Source organism: Brienomyrus brachyistius, chromosome 19 (assembly GCF_023856365.1).
Source record: "Brienomyrus brachyistius isolate T26 chromosome 19, BBRACH_0.4, whole genome shotgun sequence".
NCBI lineage: Eukaryota > Metazoa > Chordata > Actinopteri > Osteoglossiformes > Mormyridae > Brienomyrus > Brienomyrus brachyistius.
Window position 1 is genome coordinate 8,268,261 of NC_064551.1, and position 19,295 is coordinate 8,287,555.

Below are 19,295 nucleotides of genomic sequence, written 5' to 3' on the forward strand. Positions count from 1 at the left end.
ACTCTTAAGGAATTATCGCCCTATAATAGCAGACTGCACAGAACCTCCTATTGTCTATATAGGACACAAGCTTATAACTAATTTGTGTTCAACATACATGTCAACATAACTGCAGTGAAAAAAGTGGATTTGGGCAACAGAAAACCTGTACAATTCAGTGAAATACTTCTTTTGTTCATATATTTTGCTTTTATTATTATTTTTATTAGTACTAAAAATAATACTTGTAGTCAGACACTGAAAAAAACAACAAACAGAGCAATTATGTCTGGAACTACAGAATATAACTATAATCAAAAATATAAGCTTTACTAAGCGTATTCGTTTATAACCCAGATATGCAGGGAGCATATGTGTATTGAGATGGGCCTTCCCAGCAGGTCATTTCATCCACTGAATTCTTTTGTTTGATTTAAGCGCATTACAATCTGTGACACAGCAGCAGTGACAAAAAATATGAGTCTCAGATAAATCTTGAGATTTGACTCCTTTGTTTCAGAGTACAAGAAAGGAATCACTCACCGCATAGATGTTTCCCTGATATGCAACTACTTCAAGGCCACGTCGGCGAGTGCGCATGGGAGCGATCAAGGTCCATTCGCCCGTGAGAGGATCATAGCACTCCGCAGTGGAAGTGGTCTGAGCTTCATTGTTACCCCCACAAATGTATATCTAGGAAAGATGGTTCACAAGTGATGTGTGTTATGCTGTATATGATTGGAGATGGAGATCTAGAAAGCATAAATGTACATTTAGCTAATGCATGTTTAATCCATCCATCTTCCATAAAAGTTTATTCGGTACAGGGTGGTGGTGAACCTGGAACCTACCACAGGAAGCACATGGGCAAAGGTAGGGAATTTGCAGTTAGTTGTGATCATTTCCCTTGTGAACCGCAGCTTAATCAGATAATTATTAAGTTCACTAGGTTTTTTGAATAGGGAAATCTGCAAATTGTTTAGGATTCTGACCCTCCAGGACTGGAATTGGGTAAAGCTCCTACGTTAACACCAGTTATTGTATCTCACAAGTCTTGGGCTGTGGGAAAAATTGCAAAAACACAGAGCTGGACACCACAGCACTGCCCAATGTGCCACTAATGCAGAGCGACAATGCAAGGTCATTTATGTTTTATCTAAACACTGACGTTTACTGAATAAACAATTATGGATTGAAATCAACCATTTGAAGACAAAGCGAGCTACTGAGTATGTAACATAATCAATTTCAAGGGGAAAATGAGGGTAACCACAGTCAGACGCCCTCCTATTAACCTACCTTTCCATTCAGGGTGGTGGCACTGGCATCCTGTCGCTCCTCATGCATGGGCTGGATAATAGTCCATTCGTTGGCTTCTTGGTCATATCACTCGATTATGATTAGAGGCGAGAAGCGTAAATGGCCACCCATTACATAGATGGAACCATTAATTACGGCCACGCTAACATTTCAGTGGCACCAGTGCATCGGTGCCATGTGCTACCATGTCCGTGCGACGGGGTTAAATCTGCGTAGTGTTGGTGAAATTGTGGCCATCAAAACCCCCAAAACAATACCCAAAGCCATTTAAACACACACTGCCATGGCCGGACTGGCGAGTCTCCTGCCCCTGCGTTACATCGACCCAGTGGTCGGCCCGGGTGTCATAGGCTTCAATCCAATTGGTTTTGCGGAAATTCCAGCCACCAATGGCCAATAAGATGTCAGCGGGCAGGCGTGGGCGGATCAGTGGCCTTTCTTTTTTTTTATATATATATTCCCTCCACCACCCCCCCTCTGCGGAGGACTACTTTATTTCTATTTATTTATTTTTATTTATTTCCTCAGGAGAGGGAGAGAGAGAGAGAGGGACAGAAGGACGAAAATGGAGAAGAAGGGAAATAGAGAGAGAGCGAGGGAAAAGAGAAAAAAAAAGAAGAAAGAAAACCACAGATAATCTGCTTCAATACCTGCTGATGAGAGAAAACAACAACCAACATCTGTACGAGTCACAATGAGCATGTTAAGGAGCAACAGCCGATCAAGACAGTGTGTGTCTGTGAGTACCTGTTTGTACCCCTGTGTGCACACCTGTGTATGTGAGCGCGCTGGTGTTCAAAAGGTTTCTCCATGTAAATGTCTAGTAGTGTGTGTGGGGAGCCACAGCCCCATCCCCAAGGACATGAAGCAGACACGGAGGAGGCCCGGACCCCAGACAGCCAGAGGCCCCCCAGGGCATGGGAGCCCCCGGAGGACCACCGCAGGTAGAATAGCATCCCTCACCCAGAAAAGGGCAGAGGAGAGCTCCGGAGGGAGGCCATCCGGCAGCCACAGTGCAGGAGCCCCAGGGGGCCGTGGCGGCGAGCCCGCAGGCTCCACCGGCGGCCAGCCCCACCAGGGCAGACCAGGCCCTGGGCCCAGAGATCCAAGGGCCCCCCCACCCCCCAGCAAGGGCCCGACAGAGCCAGGAGGGCCAGATCCCGCCAGGCAACCGCCGAGGGCGAGCCAGCACCCACCCGAGCACCCAGCCCTGGACATCGAGAACCACCAACGCACCAGTGGCCAGGTGCCCCATCCACCAGCAGGGAGTGTGGCGGGGGGGAATAGAGCCCGAGATGTTATTTCAGGTGGAGTCTAGAACCCAACCTGACACATGCATATAGACAAACAGGCACACACATATACAAGCATACGTTCCCACCCTCATGCACACATAAACAAATATTTACACATTCACCCAACATAGAGACACACAGAAATGAACGCTGTACACACACTCTCACTCCCCGTATATACTCTCTGTGGACCCCATTTTTTTCCTCTGGCGAGGAAACCGGAAGACCACCCTGGACCCCGCAGCAGCCGAGAAGCGCACCAGCCCAGACCCCGACCAGACGGCCAGATCAGTGACCTTTCAAAGTCAGATCGTGGACTTTTATCGTCGAGATCATGTATGATCTTCAGTACATCAGTGATAATTGGCCTGCACGCCGCATTGGCCTTCACTAGATCGTTGGCTTTGACGATCTTCATAAAGTACTCCGGATCCATACGAGCCATGCGAATCTACACAGGAAACAAAAATGAGAGAATTCCCATGAGTTCCTTAGTGCTTTCTGTGAATCTCTGGAGATGAGCAATTCCTAACATTAAAGGTACATTAGCTGAAGCCATTTACATAGAAAGTCTCAGATGTGTCAGCTAACACTTATTTCATGTAAGACATTTGAGTGTTTTGTTTTCCATTATTTCTTACACTCTCCTCCCAGGTGTAATACCTGGAAGCCTTGGTTGTAGACTTATGGGACATGGAAATGGAGGTTCAGTCTCTAGCTACAGTAATAAGGACTTCACTCAATGAGCATTCTATTGTTATATACACAAGTCAATGAGAACATAGTATAACTATACTCACCTTCGGCAATAGGACTGAAATGTGGGCCTCTCGGGTGGCAGGCTCGTGCTCGATCCACCGGAGGATGGCGTCAAACACCACATCCTCTTCTCTGACATTAAGCTCATCCTGCTCTATGATGTCAGAAAGTTGTTCAAGACTTAGTTCTGGGAACTCGTTTGAGCTGATGGCAACCTCCTTAAAGTTTTTCAAGATGAAGTTGAATGCAGACTGGTGCAGCTCGTTTACGCAGTAGACATCGGCGATTTTAAGAAGGCCAATGCAGTTGTTGAGGCAGAGCTGCTCATGCAGGAAATCATAGCAGCGCTGCACGATGCCCAAGACACTGAGATAATCAGCAGCTGCCAGGAGGTTCTCCACATTCTCAGCTGTGATGACCACAGAGTACGTGTAGGCATACTCTATGACCTGCCTCAGTGTTTCTGGGGAAATGCCTGGGAGTTGGTACTCCCGCTTTCCTGAATCATTCCAGTCACTGGCGAACAGAGCCCTGAAACACAATCCAGAAGTGACTCATCTAATAAATATCGGTTTTGCAGGCAAAGTTAAATAAGGGGTTTTCTAAATCTTCTGAACCAGGGACCCCCAAATGAATATCGACCAGAGCTAAGGACCCCCTGCCACAGATGATCACATAGGTACTTAAGAAGTAGGGTCAGGAAGGGCTTTAATCTTATCTTTCCAGCAGTGGCTCCCTAAAAATATTTTTCACTTAGACTAGAGGGCAGGTCCCCCGGAATATTATTTTTGCCACTGATTGACGTGGTCCACTTTTTGTAATATTTTTACACAGCTATTATATGCCAAAAGTTAAGGTGGTACCTTTAATAACTGTAGCTCAGAAATATTTTTGCTAACCCCGTAGTATACTAATATAACACAATAATTGTCATGACCTGTGCCTCCAGCCCTTGTATGTGCTCAGGATGAACCTGCTCTCATCTGTGAAAAGCTCAGGGTGCCAGTGGCAGACCTGCAAATTCTGGTATTCTATGGCAAATGCCAATCGAGCTCTATGGTGCTGGGCAGTGAGCACAGGGCCCACTAGAGGACGTTGGGCCCTCAAGCCACCCTCATGAAGTCTGTCTCTGACCAAACAATCAGAAACATTCACACCAGTGGCCTGATGGAGGTAATTTTCTAGGGCTTCAGCAGTGTTCATCCTGTTCCTCCTTGCACAAAGGAGCCAATACCGGTTCTGCTGATGGGTTAAGGACCTTCTACGGCCCTGTCCAGCTCTCCTTAAGTATCTTCCTGTCTCCTGGAATGTCCTCCATGCCCTTGAGACTGTGCTGGGAGACACAGCAAATCTTCTGGCAATGGCACATATTGATGCGCCATCCTGGAGGAGTTGGACTACCTGTGCAACCTCTGTAGGGTCCAGGTATCGCCTCATGCTACTAGTAGTGACACTGACCGTCACCAAATGCAAAACTAGTGAAAAAACCGTCAGAAAAGATGAGGAGGGGAAAATGCCAGTGGCCTCCACCTGTTAAACCATTCCTGTTTTGGGGGTCGTCCCATTGTTGCCCCTCTAGTTCACCTGTTCATAATTTCATTAACACCAAAGCAGCTGAAACTGATTAACCACCCCCTCCGCTACTTAACTGACCAGATCAATATCTCAGATGTTTAATAGACTTGATGCTATACTCTAATTAAAAAGTGTTCCTTAAATTTTTTTGAACAATGTATAATTGTAGCATCTCTTCCCTTGTCTTAAACTCCACACACCTAGAGTTGTAACCTAACATCCTATTGGCCTTTTTTATTGCTTCCCCACACTGACATGGAAGCATCAACATACACACCGAGATCTTTCTAATAACCAGCTACCTTTATTTCAGTGGAACCCATAATATATCTGTACTTTTATATTTCTGCTCCCTGTATGGATTACCTTACATTTATCTATGTTAAATTCCATCTGCCAGGTATCCACCCAGTCGCTATTCCCGATCCCGTTGTAGCCTCTCCGCTGCTAGATCAGTACCTGCTACACCACCCACCCTGGTGTCGTCTGCAAATGTAACCAGTTTACTGTATGTATTGGTGTCAATATCATTAATGTAAATTAGGAACAGTAGTGGTCCTAAAATTTAACCCCACGGTACCCCACTATGAACGCAGGCCCACTGTCATGCCCGGCTCGTACGATCGTCGTGTGTGCCACGCCCCCTGATTATCCACGTGTGCTTCCCCAATCATGCCCAGCTGTATCTTGTTGTTTCACCATGCCTTTTGTCTATATCAGTCCACATCTTGCCCTGTCCGATGTCCGTCATTGATGTTAGTGCTGTTATGTCCTGTTCTGCCCATAGCCGTCTTTCCCCTAATAAAACACCAGTTTTCCCCGTATTCTACCTCCCTGCTTCGTCCTTTCCTGCCTCCTTCCTGCCAGCCTGCCCGTCCGCACCCGCAAACTCTGACACCCACAATATAATAATATCGTGTACAGTACATACTGTAATCAGTCCAGAGGTAACATCACTTCTCCAAATTCAAGTTGCCGGCTATGTTTACTGTAGGTCCCAGGGGAAGGGGTTGCACTAAACCAGTATTTCAATGGATTACGAAAAACCTTAGTGCAGGGGTGCCCAAAGTGGGGCCCGCGGGCCAAGGTTGGCCCGCCGTACTATTTAGATTGGCCCGCCAATGGATATCTAAAATTTTAAATTATTACTGTACTAAAATTTGTTTCAAAAACTCTTAAAGCACAAATCCCAGTGTAGCTATCAGTGCGTTTATTTTTAGTGTACGTTGACCTAACTAATATATATTATACAGTCCTCACTCATGGTGCTTTGATTACATTTGAAATATCTAAGACTAAAATTGAAATACAAGCAACTATAAGGGTAATGTAGAGTATATCTGTCACGGGCGACCGCGGGCAGAGCGGCGATCGTGAGGGCAAGCGGGGAATCAGGAAGCAGGCAGGCAGGATTCGGGGCAAACGGGGATTTAATCAAAGGTTTTCGGGGAACAGGGAACATCGGACACTGACTGACATCAATGACGGACGAAGGACTCAGGTAAGACACGGACTGAAATACACAGGACTGAGCAAATGAACTAGATACAGCTGGGTACAATCGGGAGAAAACACGTGGGTAATCAGGGGGCGTGGCACACAGGAGGAGCGGACGAGCCGGGCATGACAATATCTGTGCACATATGTACATTTCCACACTTCATAAATAGTCATATTTTAACAATTTGCAAAAAGTCCCATGAGTCTTTGTTGCCGCCATACGGGATCAAACCAGTTTGTGGCGGGTCACCACCAGGCTGCTAGCTTAAGCCACTATCAACATGGAGCGGTATCGTCAGTGGCACACAGACAAAAGACATTTTAAAAAATGCTGGGAGGAAGAATATTTTTTCACTGACATAAATGCTAAAGCGGTCTGCCTTATTTGTAACCAGTCTGTTGCTGTACTAAAGGAGTATAACATTCGTCGTCATTATGAGACGAAGCATGCAGCATTTTCGCAATTCAAAGGTGATGCGCGAAAGAACAAGACCAGGGAGCTGCTGGCTAAACTTCACAGGCAACAAGGGACTCTTACACGGCCCTCGACAGCCCAGGACAGCGCGACACGGGCCAGCTTTGAGATTACTGCGCTAATTGCCCGGACTGGGAGATCATTTTCAACGGGTGACTTTGTTAAGGAGTGTCTGTCCATAGCTGCGACAATCATGTGCCCGTCACAGGCAAAAACTTTCTCCCAGATCAGCCTCTCACGAAATACTGTGACACGTCGTATTGAAGAAATGTCTCGAGACATTAAGGAGCAATTTAAAGCAAAGGCTGCTGGATTTGTCGCCTTTTCTTTGGCGTGTGATGAAAGCACGGACATTTCGGACTCTGCACAACTTTTGGTTTTCATACGGCGAGTAAATGAAAACATGGAAATAACTCAGGAGCTGGCTGGATTTGAGACACTGCGCAGCACAACAAAAAGTGAGGATTTGTTTGCAGCCGTTGAGCGAGTGTTGGATACGAACGGGCTGAGCTGGGAAAAATTGGTTGGGATAACAACTGATGGAGCACCTGCCATGGTTGGGAGGACAACAGGCCTTGCCACACTAATTTCCCAGAAGGTTTCCCAATGTGGAGGTAAGGTGGCAAAATACCACTGCATCCTGCACCAAGAGCAACTATGTGCCAGATCAGTTGGTATGGGAGACGTGGTGCGTGACGTGATTAAAATCATAAACTGCATACGATCAAAAGCGCTCTCACACCGCCAGTTCAGAGCTCTTCTAGAGGAGGTTGATTCACAATACAAGGATGTGCTTTACCACCAAGAGGTGAGGCGGCTGAGCCGCGGGAAAGTCCTCAAAAGATTTTTTGAGCTGCGCCATGTCATCGCGGAGTTTCTGACAAGCAAGAACAGTGACACTCAAGTCCCCACAGATGAAAAATGGTTTTGTGACGTGGATTTTATGGTGGACATCACTGACCTGCTCAACACCCTGAATATTCAGCTTCAAGGGAAGGATCAGATCATCACTGAGCTGTTTGACCACATAACGGCCTTCAGGTCGAAGCTGCAGCTACTCTGTCGACATCTGTCAGCAGGTTGGTTAATACATTGTACACACACAGAGACACACATACACATTCAGTTTTAATGGTGATAATGTCTATCATACTGTATTTTATGCCGTAAATAAGTCCCGGCCTTGTTAACTGTGTTGCGGAGGGACAGCGCTGTCCATGGTTCTTAAACTTGATTGACAGGCAGACATGCGCTTTGTTTGTCTTTTGGAGCTTGCATATTTTTTGTGATTGTAAAAATGCTTATGATTTAATCAAGTGATAATGGAGAGGAAAGGTGGCAGCATGTACCTGCACCTCACATGATAAAAGTGCAGTTACTGGGATTGATATTATGTGGAATATGTTAGTAAGTGCATTTACTAACATATCCATATTCCACTGTTGTGCAGTTAAAAAGTATTGTTAAAAAGTATTGTAATAAAATTGTAAGGCTAACTCTTTCAAAGTACATAAAACAACATTTATGTTGCAATATTTATTATTATTTGACGACTTAGCAGCTCTTTCACTTCTTTCCAGGAAACCTTGCACACTTCCCTAGTCTGAGAGAGGTCAACCTGGTGAAGCAGAGACTGCCTGAATATGCAGCACTTCTCAGACACTTGGACCAGGACTTTGCGTTGCGCTTTGAGGACTTTAGGGAAAGTAGAGGTGACATGGAGCTGTTTTCTCAACCCTTCACCATAAGTGTGGACTCAGTGCCTGATCACATTCAGATGCAGCTAATTGAGTTTCAGTGTGATTCTGAGCTAAAGAATAAATTCATGTCACTACACCTGAAAGACTTCTACACACATGTCTCATCTGAAAGGTACCCAGACATTAGGAAACATGCACAGGTCATGTTAGCTTTGTTTGGCAGCACTTACATCTGTGAACAGACTTTTAGTGTAATGAACCATAACAAGTCCAGGCTCAGAAGGACTCTGACTGACCCACACCTACAGGACATCCTCACCCTCTCAGTGAGTCAGCTGCAACCTAATATTGATAGGCTGATAAACGCCAAAGAACAGCTTCATGTTTCTCACTAGTGGTGCAATTATATTGTTCCTACTGTTGTTGTTGTGTTGCTGTTGGACATGCACTCTTTGACATTTTGCACTATATGTGATTACAAAAGTTTAGACGTGTTCTAAATGCGTATATATGACTTATTTGTCATATTTTGTTTATGTTATTTACACAGAAAGGAAGGTTAAATAACTGTTTGATAAATAAAACTACTTTACTTTACTATTAGTGTTTGTATTTTGTGTAAAATATTACATTTGGCCCGCGGTCCTCCGATAGATTTTCATTTTGGCCCACTAAGGGAAAATGTTTGGGCACCCCTGCCTTAGTGCTTAATTAGTAATCACCGATGGTTGCAGCGGAATTTCTGAAGAGAACCGTCAAACGAGAACAACGTTTATCCAAAATGGGAAATTTATGACGCTTTCACAAACTAGATAATATGAAAAAGAAAACTTTATTTTAAGTATGCAATGTCAGGAGAAGATTCAGCTCCCATCTCCAGCAGAGCTTCTCCCATGTCCTGGAGGACGCAGGGGACTGACTAGTACGAATGGGCCTTGTTCCATGCCTCCATTGTGGAGGCGGCTGACTGGAGCTGTGGCCTGTTGTGGCAGCAATCCCCGAACCCGCTGGTGGACAGCGTTGATGGTATGTTGGAATGCGGCTTCGGCGGTCGTCGAGGTAAAAACTCAGGTGTGGGAGGAGTTTAGCGAGGCCATGGAAAATTACTTCCGGACAGCTTCGTCTTCAAAGACCTCGATCCCACCAACACACCTTCCAATGAGGAAGCAGAGTCTGGGGAAAAAAAGAGGTGTCTATATAAACTCAATGTATGTTATAGGGAAAGAATTCGGGGTGGGGGGTGTAAATGAGGTTACGTACTGGGCATGCTGTTGTGGGCAGATGGGTTTCTCTCCTCCTTGGCGGCCATTAGGGACTAACGAGGTGAAGCGTATTCTATGATGCGGGGGTGCGCAGGCACTACGCAGCAGCTGAAATGGTTTCTGGCTCTGCTCATGTCCTGCGCACGATACCAGCTGCCTGTCCCCGCATCATAGCACTCCACCTTGTTAGTTACCCCAAACCCATCGTGGCCGCCCATCACAAATAGGAGGTCGTCCACCACTGCGATGCCAAACTCACTGCGCGGTGTGGACATGGGGGCCACAGCATGCCAGCGGTTTGTGGTAGGGTCATAGACCTCCATGGTCTGCAGGTGATCAGGCCTGTTGATACCGCCCACCTGAGAGATGCCAAAGATTCATTATCACTTGCTTGCCAAAAGGATGGGCAAACATCAACTTTCCCAAAGTCATGAACTCTTAAGCAATTTTCACCCTATGAAAGCAGGCGCCTTAGAACCTCCCATTGTCTATAGATGACACAAGCTTATATACAGAAGTCAACCTATATGCAATGAAAACATGGATTTGGGCAACAGAAAACTTGTATGATTCGGTGAAAACTGTGAGCCTTCAAAAAAGACTCCTTATGCTAATATATTTTGCTTTTTTATTGTTATTACTTAAAACGAACACTTGAAGCTAATCAGACACTGAAAAAAACAACAATCTGACTAATTATATCTGGAACTAGGGAAAATAATGAATAAAAAATCTAAACTTTACAACCCGAGCTAGTAGCAGAGACCCCCCAGCAGATCCATTTATAACCCAGAAATGAATGCAGGGAGGCTAAAGAGGGTAGCATATATGTTTTTTATGTGTATAAAGATAAGCCTTTGCAGCAGGTATTTCTGGCATTTAAATGTTTTGTTTGGTTTAAATGTATCACAATGAAAGACACAGCAGCAAAGACAAAAAAACCATGAGTCTTACAGGTAAAATGTGAGATTTGACACAGAAAGGAATCACTCACCGCATAGATCTTGCCTTTATACGCCGTGACTCCAAGGCTGTGACGGGGAGTGCTCATTGGAGTGATCAAGCTCCATTCGTTAGAGAGTGGGTCAAAGCACTCCACTGTAGAAAGGCTCTCTGTTCCACTGTGGCCCCCACAGATGTATATCTATGAAAACCAGTTAAACTGTGAAGACCGTTATACTGTATATGACTGGGGTATGGAGGTTACAGATAAAGTTCATTGTGACTCAAAAATAAAAGTATGTGCTATGCATAGTGTATGACAGGGTTCCCCAGTTCCGTTCCTGGAGGAACACAGTTTGCAAATTTCCCTTCTCAAACACACCATAATCAGCTAATTTTCAGGTTTAGTATGGCTGTTTGAAAAGGGAAATCTGCAAAGAGTTTTGGATTCTGCTCCCCCAGGAACAGAATAAAGGAAACCTGACATGGGAACACCATTTCATCTATCTCACAAGTCTTGGATATGACACCACAGCACTACCCAATGTGCCACTAATGGAGACCAATAATGCATTTATCCAAATACTTAAATGTATTGAACATAGTAATTGTGGATTAAAATCAGCAATCTGAAGAGAAAGAGAACTCATGACTGTGTAAAATACTCAATTTCAAGGGGAAAATATTTCACACAGGTCTACTTATACATTTTCCTGTTTATGTCTCAATAAAATATTGTGGAAGCTGAGGTCCACTTGTCCGCTATTGTGAGCACTGTCAACCATCCGCTTCCTTTCCCTTTACATGCTGCAGGATTCATCATGTAACTTCACACAGCTAATCCGCTTAACTCCACTCACCTTCTGGTAGGAGCCCAGCTGACACTAGAGGTCACTGCAGAGCAACAAAGTTAATCCCGCTCAAGCCTAATGATCGTAAAAATAATAACAATGGTTTTGTTTATATTTTTTTCTGTCTGGGGTTATGTAGCAGTGTCCTTTTAGTAAACTGCAGTTTAATATTCATAAAATACAAATTATTCTTCAAAATTCCATATAAAACTGCTTCACATTAACACGTTATAACCTGTTACAAAATTAACTACTACACCTGTTAATGAACTTATGGTTTAGCTACTCTGGTCATTGTTTAATTGGTTAACAGGCTATAGCATTGCATATGTAGGTATTGGAGTGTATGTGATGTTTTGATTAGGTCAGACTAAGGGTGCAATCAGGCCTGTTGGTCAGAAGGCCTCAGCACTGACTAGGCCCAGGCTGAGATCTGTGGGGTCCGGCAGTGTCACAAGGTAGCTCATCTCCACAGGGAAGCCCTGTTTGCTCAGCAGCAGAACAAACCAGCCGTCTATCAGAGGCCTGACATTAATAATTGATGAGTGTTAATGGCAGCACCGGGGAGAGGTGTGGAGGCAGGACCAGCTCAGGCTCCCACATGATGGAGGTCCTTCCCCAGAGCAGGGAGCATGTTCAGCCTCTGTAATCATCACGCACTCGACAGCACAGCAGGGAAATTCTGTTGTCAATCGGAGGCATGTTAATAATTGGTATTAGTAATCGTCTTGTGATAATCCATCTATCTTCCAACTGCTAAGTGAGGACAGGGTTGTGGGGTGGGGCGGGCGCAAGGTAGGTGGTCTTAGAGGAATGTTTTATTAGGAGAGGTTAGCTGAGCTGAATCTGTTTAGCCTCGAGCAAAGGAGACTAAGGGGGGATATGATCCAGGTATATTAGATTCTAACAGGTCTGGATGCTATTCAGTCAAATAGCTATTTCAATATCAGTTGAAATGCTAGAACTTCTGGCCATAAGTGGAAATTAGCGGGAGAACATTTTAAAACGAATTTGAGGAAGCACTTCTTTACACAGCATGTAGTTAATGAAGTAGTTAATGAAGAGTATGGAATAGTCTTCCTGCTAGTGTAATGCAAGCTAAAACCCTGGGTTCCTTTAAATCAGAGCTAGATACGATTTTAACAACTCTGAGCTATTAGCTAAGTTCTCCCCAAACGAGCTTGATGGGCTGAATGGCCTCCTCTCATTTGTAAATTTCTTATATTCTTATATATGGAAAGACACAGCTAGTACATAATATACCAATCGATAAAACAACATTGGCTAACTAACCTGGGAGCCCCCTCCCCCTGCCGGTAGTTACAGTATGTTTTGTGGTTCAGCATTTCGTATTATTGGAAGAAAGAGTTTCTATTGCCACTAAATACTGTCTTAGCAAACACCAGTTACAGTTGGGGAAATGAGACCCTGACAACTCAGACATCAGCGTATTGTTTGTTGTTATTTTTTTTGCCTTCAAAATGCACATAATCAAGCACGACAGCAAGCAAGTAAACACAAACAATTACACAGATACAGACAACAGGAAAGGCGCATTAGATTTGGAAAATAAGGCAAAGACATGGTACAGGGCTGTGCTGTTTTTGTAGGGAAAAAATTACGTAGTGATTAATTACTGGATCTAAAGACATGGGAAGAAGAAAACAAACACACTGAAGGAGAAACACAGGAAACAAAGACCTGGCAAAGTTAATCACGATCAGAGATCTATCTCACTACTCTGCCCCCCACCCCCCCCGGCCCTGAGAGATTTTGCCTTGCCTACTCCCCACAGCACTGGAACTATAATTTTATAATGATAAATTCATATAAATCTCTTTAAAATGTCTTTATGACTTTTTCCTTACATTTTGAAATATCTTGATATACTATGTTAATGTTTTGTGCTTGGTTTGATCCTCCAGCGACTGCAGCGGAGGTAACAGAGGAAGAGGGGGCGAACTCCTTCGTCTCTCAGGCCATAGATGAGGGGGCTCAGGCAGCGGGGCAGGAGGACGAGGAGAAAGAAGTTCAGGTAGCGCAGGTGGATAAAGGAAGCTAAGGTGACTGTGGACAGGGCTCTCTCAATGCTGCTATATAGGAAGGAGGTGAGGCAGAGGCCCAACTGGACCAGGTGAAGGAGAACCGTCCTGCTGGCCTTTTTGGCCTTGATGGACCGGGCTGCCATCATGATGCCTGTGTAGGTGCTGATGACGATGATTCCCACGGCAACAAAAAAGACACCGTTAAAGCTCTGGAACACATCAAACTGCCATTTGGCCAGAAAGAGGCGCTCCTGTGTGCAGTAAATAGTTTTAGTGAAGAAATGGGCATCTGTAGCTGCTAAAAAAATGATATCAATCACATAGTTCACAGAGCCCAGGAACCGACCACTGCAATTGCAATATTGGTTCTCCCGGGGGTGGCGATGTCAGTGTGTCGGAGTGGGAAACAAATGGCCACATAGCGTTCCAGACACATGACAGCCAACGTCAGGGGGGAGATGCGGAAAGTTGTCCCGCTTACAAGGACGATCATGGAGCAGAGCACCTTGATGAGGTTGATGTTAGCCATGCTACACGAGTAGAGCAATGTGGTGAATCCCAGATGGATGGAGTCACTGAGAAGCATTTGGCTGAATAGAAGATAGCGGGAAGTCTCACGGAAGCTGGGTTTACTCCACATGGCAACGAACATGATGAGGTTCAGGGAGATGAAGAATAGGGCAGTGGACAGCACGAGAAATGATTTTATTGTTGTCATGAAGTCTATTGTCCCTGTCATGGACTGGTAGTACAGGAAGTTGAGCTCCAGAGAGGAACCATTCTGGCCAGCCATTGGTCAACTCAAACGAAAAGAGCTGAAATGTACATTAAATGTACATTAAAACACAAATTGTTGTCAGTAAGCAAAACCAACATATATTTCTCCCAAGAAGGCCCCTATTTAAATGAAATGAAAGAGAGACACAATAAAAGATATATTTGTTTCTTTACCTGCCTCTGTTGAGCACTTGACTCAAACACTTCTGGAGTAGCATGTGCTCTAGTTTATAAAGAATCCAATGACACATGACATCACATGCACTCTGTAGGTGTGTCCAGCATAGTAGGCCCCTGGGGTGAGGTGTGATGGGCATGCATATCTCTGTTGGGAATGTTACTATTAGTAGATTAAAAAGCCATTTCAAGTAAGGATGAAGGGTTTTATATAGGAGAAACTCTCTTTTTTTGTCTTATACCTGTATGTCTTTATATATCTTATATCTTTTTTTTGTATTTTATTATCTGCAGTTTAAAGAAGACGATTTCTCACATTCACTGTCATTGTTATTTAATAAAAAGACAGATGAAGCAATATAGGGAATTATTCAGTGATTGTAAGGGAATATTGCATGTGTTACATCATGTTTGTTTTTTGTTTCTTTTATTTTTTTGATGCAGTCCTCACCTTTGAGTTGCTCTATCGTTACTGTTACTGACTCTACCTTATTAATTCTATGCAAATGTTCCACTGCCATCTGTGATACAGCGCAGTGGTACCTTGGAATATGAACTTAATTTGTTCTGGATGGTTGGTTGAGTTGTGATTTGATTGAGATCCAAGTCGAATTTCCCCATAACAAATAATGTAGATGGATTTATTCTGTTCCAGACCCAAATGATTGCCTATTTAAACCTAACTACCTACCTAATCAATGATAAAATCATTACCAAAGCAAATACACATGAAACGCACATAGGAAAGCAATAATCATGAAATAAGTGACAATTTATGAGCACGTCAGCTCTGTTGAGGTGAGCTGATTGGCGTACTGCAGGTGGCAGGTGGAGAGGAAGAGAAAAGGAGGGATTATTGCTTGGAAGGGGAGACGCGTCTCCATCCGTACAAATTTTAGCATGACTGTTTTGTTTTGTCTTGTTCCGAGTTTCTGGTCAAGCTGCAACAGACAAGTTCCAAGATTTCAGTCGAGGTGCAAATCGGAAGAAATCTGAGAGACCTGCTTGACGTCCGAGTTGGTCGAGATAAGAGCCGTTCGAGTTCCAAGCTTCTACTGTATATTGTAAGAAAATTGTGATTACGTTTTCAGTCCTGCTCCATACCAGAAATGGTAAAGGCCTGAGACCAGCCTCTCTGTGGACATTTTTGATTCATTAACCTTTGTGCCTCCATACAGACACAAAGAGCCTATAAGACAAATGTCTCACACAGGTCTACTTATACATTTTCCTGTTTATGTCTCAATAAAATATTGTGGAAGCTGAGGTCCACTTGTCCGCTATTGTGAGCACTGTCAACCATCCGCTTCCTTTCCCTTTACATGCTGCAGGATTCATCATGTAACTTTGCACAGCTAATCCGCTTAACTCCACTCACCTTCTGGTAGGAGCCCAGCTGACACTAGAGGTCACTGCAGAGCAACAAAGTTAATCCCGCTCAAGCCTAATGATCGTAAAAATAATAACAATGGTTTTGTTTATATTTTTTTCTGTCTGGGGTTATGTAGCAGTGTCCTTTTAGGAAACTGCAGTTCAATTAAGGTTTAGCTACTCTGGTCATTGTTTAATTGGTTAACAGGCTATAGCATTGCATATGTAGGTATTGGAGTGTATGTGATGTTTTGATTAGGTCAGACTAAGGCTGCAATCAGGCCTGTTGGTCAGAAGGCCTCAGCACTGACTAGGCCCAGGCTGAGAGCTGTGGGGTGCTGCACTGTCACAAGGCAGCTCATCTCCACAGGGAAGCCCTGTTTGCTCAGCAGCAGAACAAACAAGCCGTCTATCACAGGACTGACATTAATAATTGATGAGTGTTAATGGCAGCACAGGGGAGAGGTGTGGAGGCAGGACCAGCTCAGGCTCCCACATGATGGAGGTCCTTCCCCAGAGCAGGGAGCATGTTTAGCCTCTGTAATCATCACGCACTCGACAGCTCAGCAGGGAAATTCTGCTGTTAATCAGAGGCATGTTTGATACTAATAATTGTCTTGTGGTAATCTGTGTATCTTCCAACCGCTAAGTCAGTACAGGGTCCTGGGGGGCACGGCAGGGGATCACCCTGGACAGAAAGACAGTCCATTACAGGTCACAACACACACAGAGTCATACACACATTGGGCAACATAAAGACACAAATTCAACTAACCACTTTTTGGACTGTTTGAGAGACCCCCCCACTCAGAGAGGATGTGCAAACTCCACGGAAATAGAGAAGTGATACAGGAGCCAACCTTGGTGCTATAAGCTGTGCTGGCCCTATGACTATTACTTAATGATATATTTATTATCGTTTATAATCAAAACAACAAACATATTAGAAGTATGGCTGCTTGGAACATCATTTGGCGTCTCATTCACTGCTATACCCGATTCTACTTAATTGATTTGTTTGTTTGTGCAGCACTGATGTCTTAACGCAAACTGAGGCAAGTAAACATGATTTGATATAGCAGAGAAACTTCCAACAGTGATTCCTGTTCTCCAATTACAGTTCGCTGAGGGGGTGGAGTTATTGTGAACTGGATACAGCTTAGACTAGCTGGAAAAACACAGCACTGACTGGAAAGAGAGGCATGTGACTGGAAGTGCCAACCAGCCACTTGCTTCACTGGCAGGAGGATAATATGCCAATCGATAACACAACACTCGCTAATTAGCCTGGGAGCCCCCTCCCCTCCCCCTGCCGGTACTTACAGTATGTTTCGTGGTTCAGCATTTTGTATTATTGGAAAAAAGTGTTTGTATTACCACTAAATACTGTCTTAGCAAACGTGAATAAAAGTTAGGGAAATGAGACCCAGATATCTCAGACACCAGCATTGTGTTTGTTATTATTTTATTGTCTATTGAAAATGCACTTATTTAAGCACAACAGCAAGCAAGTAAACACAAGAAGTTACACAGGTGCAGACAACAGGAAAGGTGCATTAGATTTGGAAAATAAGGCAAAGACATGGTACAGGGCTGTGCTGTTTTTGTAGGGAAAAAATGATGTAGTGATTAATTACGGGGCGGCATAGTGGTGCAGTGGTTAGCACTGTTGCCTCACACCTCTGGGACCCGGGTTCAAGTCTCCGCCTGGGTCACATGTGTGTGGAGTTTGCATGTTCTCCCCATGTCGTCGTGGGGTTTCCTCCGGGTACTCCGGTTTCCCCTCACAGTCCAAAGACATGCTGAGGCTAATTGGACTTGCTAAATTCCCCATCGGTGTGTATGTCTGAATGAATGGTGTGTGAGTGAGCCCTGCGATGGGCTTGCCCCTGCCTCGTGCCCATTGCTTCCGGGATAGGCTCCGGACCCCCCATGACCGGGTTTGGAAAATGGGTAAGCGGTTTGGAAAATGGATGGATGGATGATTAATTACTGGATCTAAAGACCCGGGAAGAAGACAAACACACTCAAGCAGAAACATAGGGAATAAAGACCTGGCAAAGTTAATCACGATCAGAGACCTGTCCCACCCCCCCACCCCTGACAAACTGCACCTCGCCTACTCCCCACAGCACTGGAACTATAGTTTTTATAATTATGAACTCATATAAACCACTTTAAATCTGTTCTCTTTAATATTTCATTCTGAAATTTTCCTTACAGTTTGAATGAACTTGATATATTTTATCTTGTGCTTGTGCGTGGTTTGATCCTCCAGCGACCGCAGCGGAGGTAGCGGAGGAAGAGGGGACGAACTCCTTCGTCTCTCAGGCCATAGATGAGGGGGCTCAGGCAGCGGGGCAGGAGGACGAGGAGAAAGAAGTTTAGGGTGCGCAGGTGGATAAAGAGGGCTGAGCTGATTGTAGACAGGGCTCTCTCGATGCTGCTGAACAGGAAGGAGGAGAGGCAGAGGACCAACTGGACCAGGTGAAGGAGAACCGTCCTGCTGGCCTTTTTGGCCTTGATTGACTGGGCTGCCATCATGATGCCTGTGTAGGTGCCGATGACGGTGATCCCCACGGCAACAAAAAAGACACCGTTAAAGCTCTGGAACACATCAAACTGCCATTTGGCCAGAAAGAGGCGCTCCTGTGTGCAGTAAATAGTTTTGGTTAGGAAATAGGTATCTGTGGCTGCCAAAAATATTATATTAATTACATAGTTCACAGAGCCTAGGAACCAGACCACTGCAATGGCAATATTGGTTCTCCCGGGGGTGGCGATGTCAGTGTGTCGGAGTGGGAAACAAATGGCCACATAGCGTTCCAGACACATGACAGCCAACGTCAGAGGGGAGATGCGGAAAGTTGTCCCGCTTACAAGGACGATCATGGAGCAGAGCACCTTGATGAGGTTGATGTTAGCCATGCTACACGAGTAGAGCAATGTGGTGAATCCCAGATGGATGGAGTCACTGAGGAGCATTTGGCTGAATAGAAGATAGCGGGAAGTCTCACGGAAGCTGGATTTACTCCACATGGCAACGAACATGATGAGGTTCAGGGAGATGAAGAATATTATTGGGCAGTGGACAGCACGAGAGATGATTTTATTGTTGTCATGAAGTCTATTGTCTCTGTTATGGACTGGTAGTACAGGAAGCTGAGCTCCAGAGAGGAACCATTCTGGCCAGCCATTGGTTAACTCTGAAATGAAAAGAGCAGAAATATACATTAAAACACAAATTGTCATTCACAGTTAGAAACA

At 44.6% G+C, this 19,295-nt stretch overlaps 2 protein-coding genes and 1 pseudogene across 5 annotated transcripts in view; 1 reads left to right on the top strand and 2 right to left on the bottom strand.

The window, feature by feature from the left end:
* Positions 1 to 8,933, top strand: part of LOC125715089 (general transcription factor II-I repeat domain-containing protein 2-like) — a 121,213-nt gene extending 112,280 nt beyond the window's left edge. The window contains exons 2-4 of the mRNA XM_048986330.1: positions 6,430 to 7,982; positions 8,484 to 8,775; positions 8,912 to 8,933. Coding sequence (XP_048842287.1) covers positions 6,710 to 7,982; positions 8,484 to 8,775; positions 8,912 to 8,933 — 1,587 coding nt within the window. The 5' untranslated portion in view covers positions 6,430 to 6,709. The remainder of the gene's footprint in view (positions 1 to 6,429; positions 7,983 to 8,483; positions 8,776 to 8,911) is intronic.
* A 483-nt stretch (positions 8,934 to 9,416) lies between these two features.
* Positions 9,417 to 19,295, bottom strand: part of LOC125715000 (kelch-like protein 10) — a 116,209-nt gene continuing 106,330 nt past the window's right edge. For 2 of the 4 annotated variants that reach the window (XR_007383910.1, XM_048986188.1), the window contains exon 6: positions 9,417 to 9,776. Coding sequence is in view for 2 of the 4 variants with exons in the window: in XM_048986188.1 (XP_048842145.1) it covers positions 9,688 to 9,776 (89 nt within the window). In the remaining 2 variants the exon portion in view is untranslated. Of the gene's footprint in view, positions 9,777 to 9,863; positions 10,225 to 19,295 lie in introns of all 4 variants that reach the window. The other 2 variants (XR_007383909.1, XM_048986189.1) reach the window with 2 other exon arrangements.
* On the bottom strand, positions 13,511 to 14,684 carry LOC125715008 (odorant receptor 131-2-like; annotated as a pseudogene).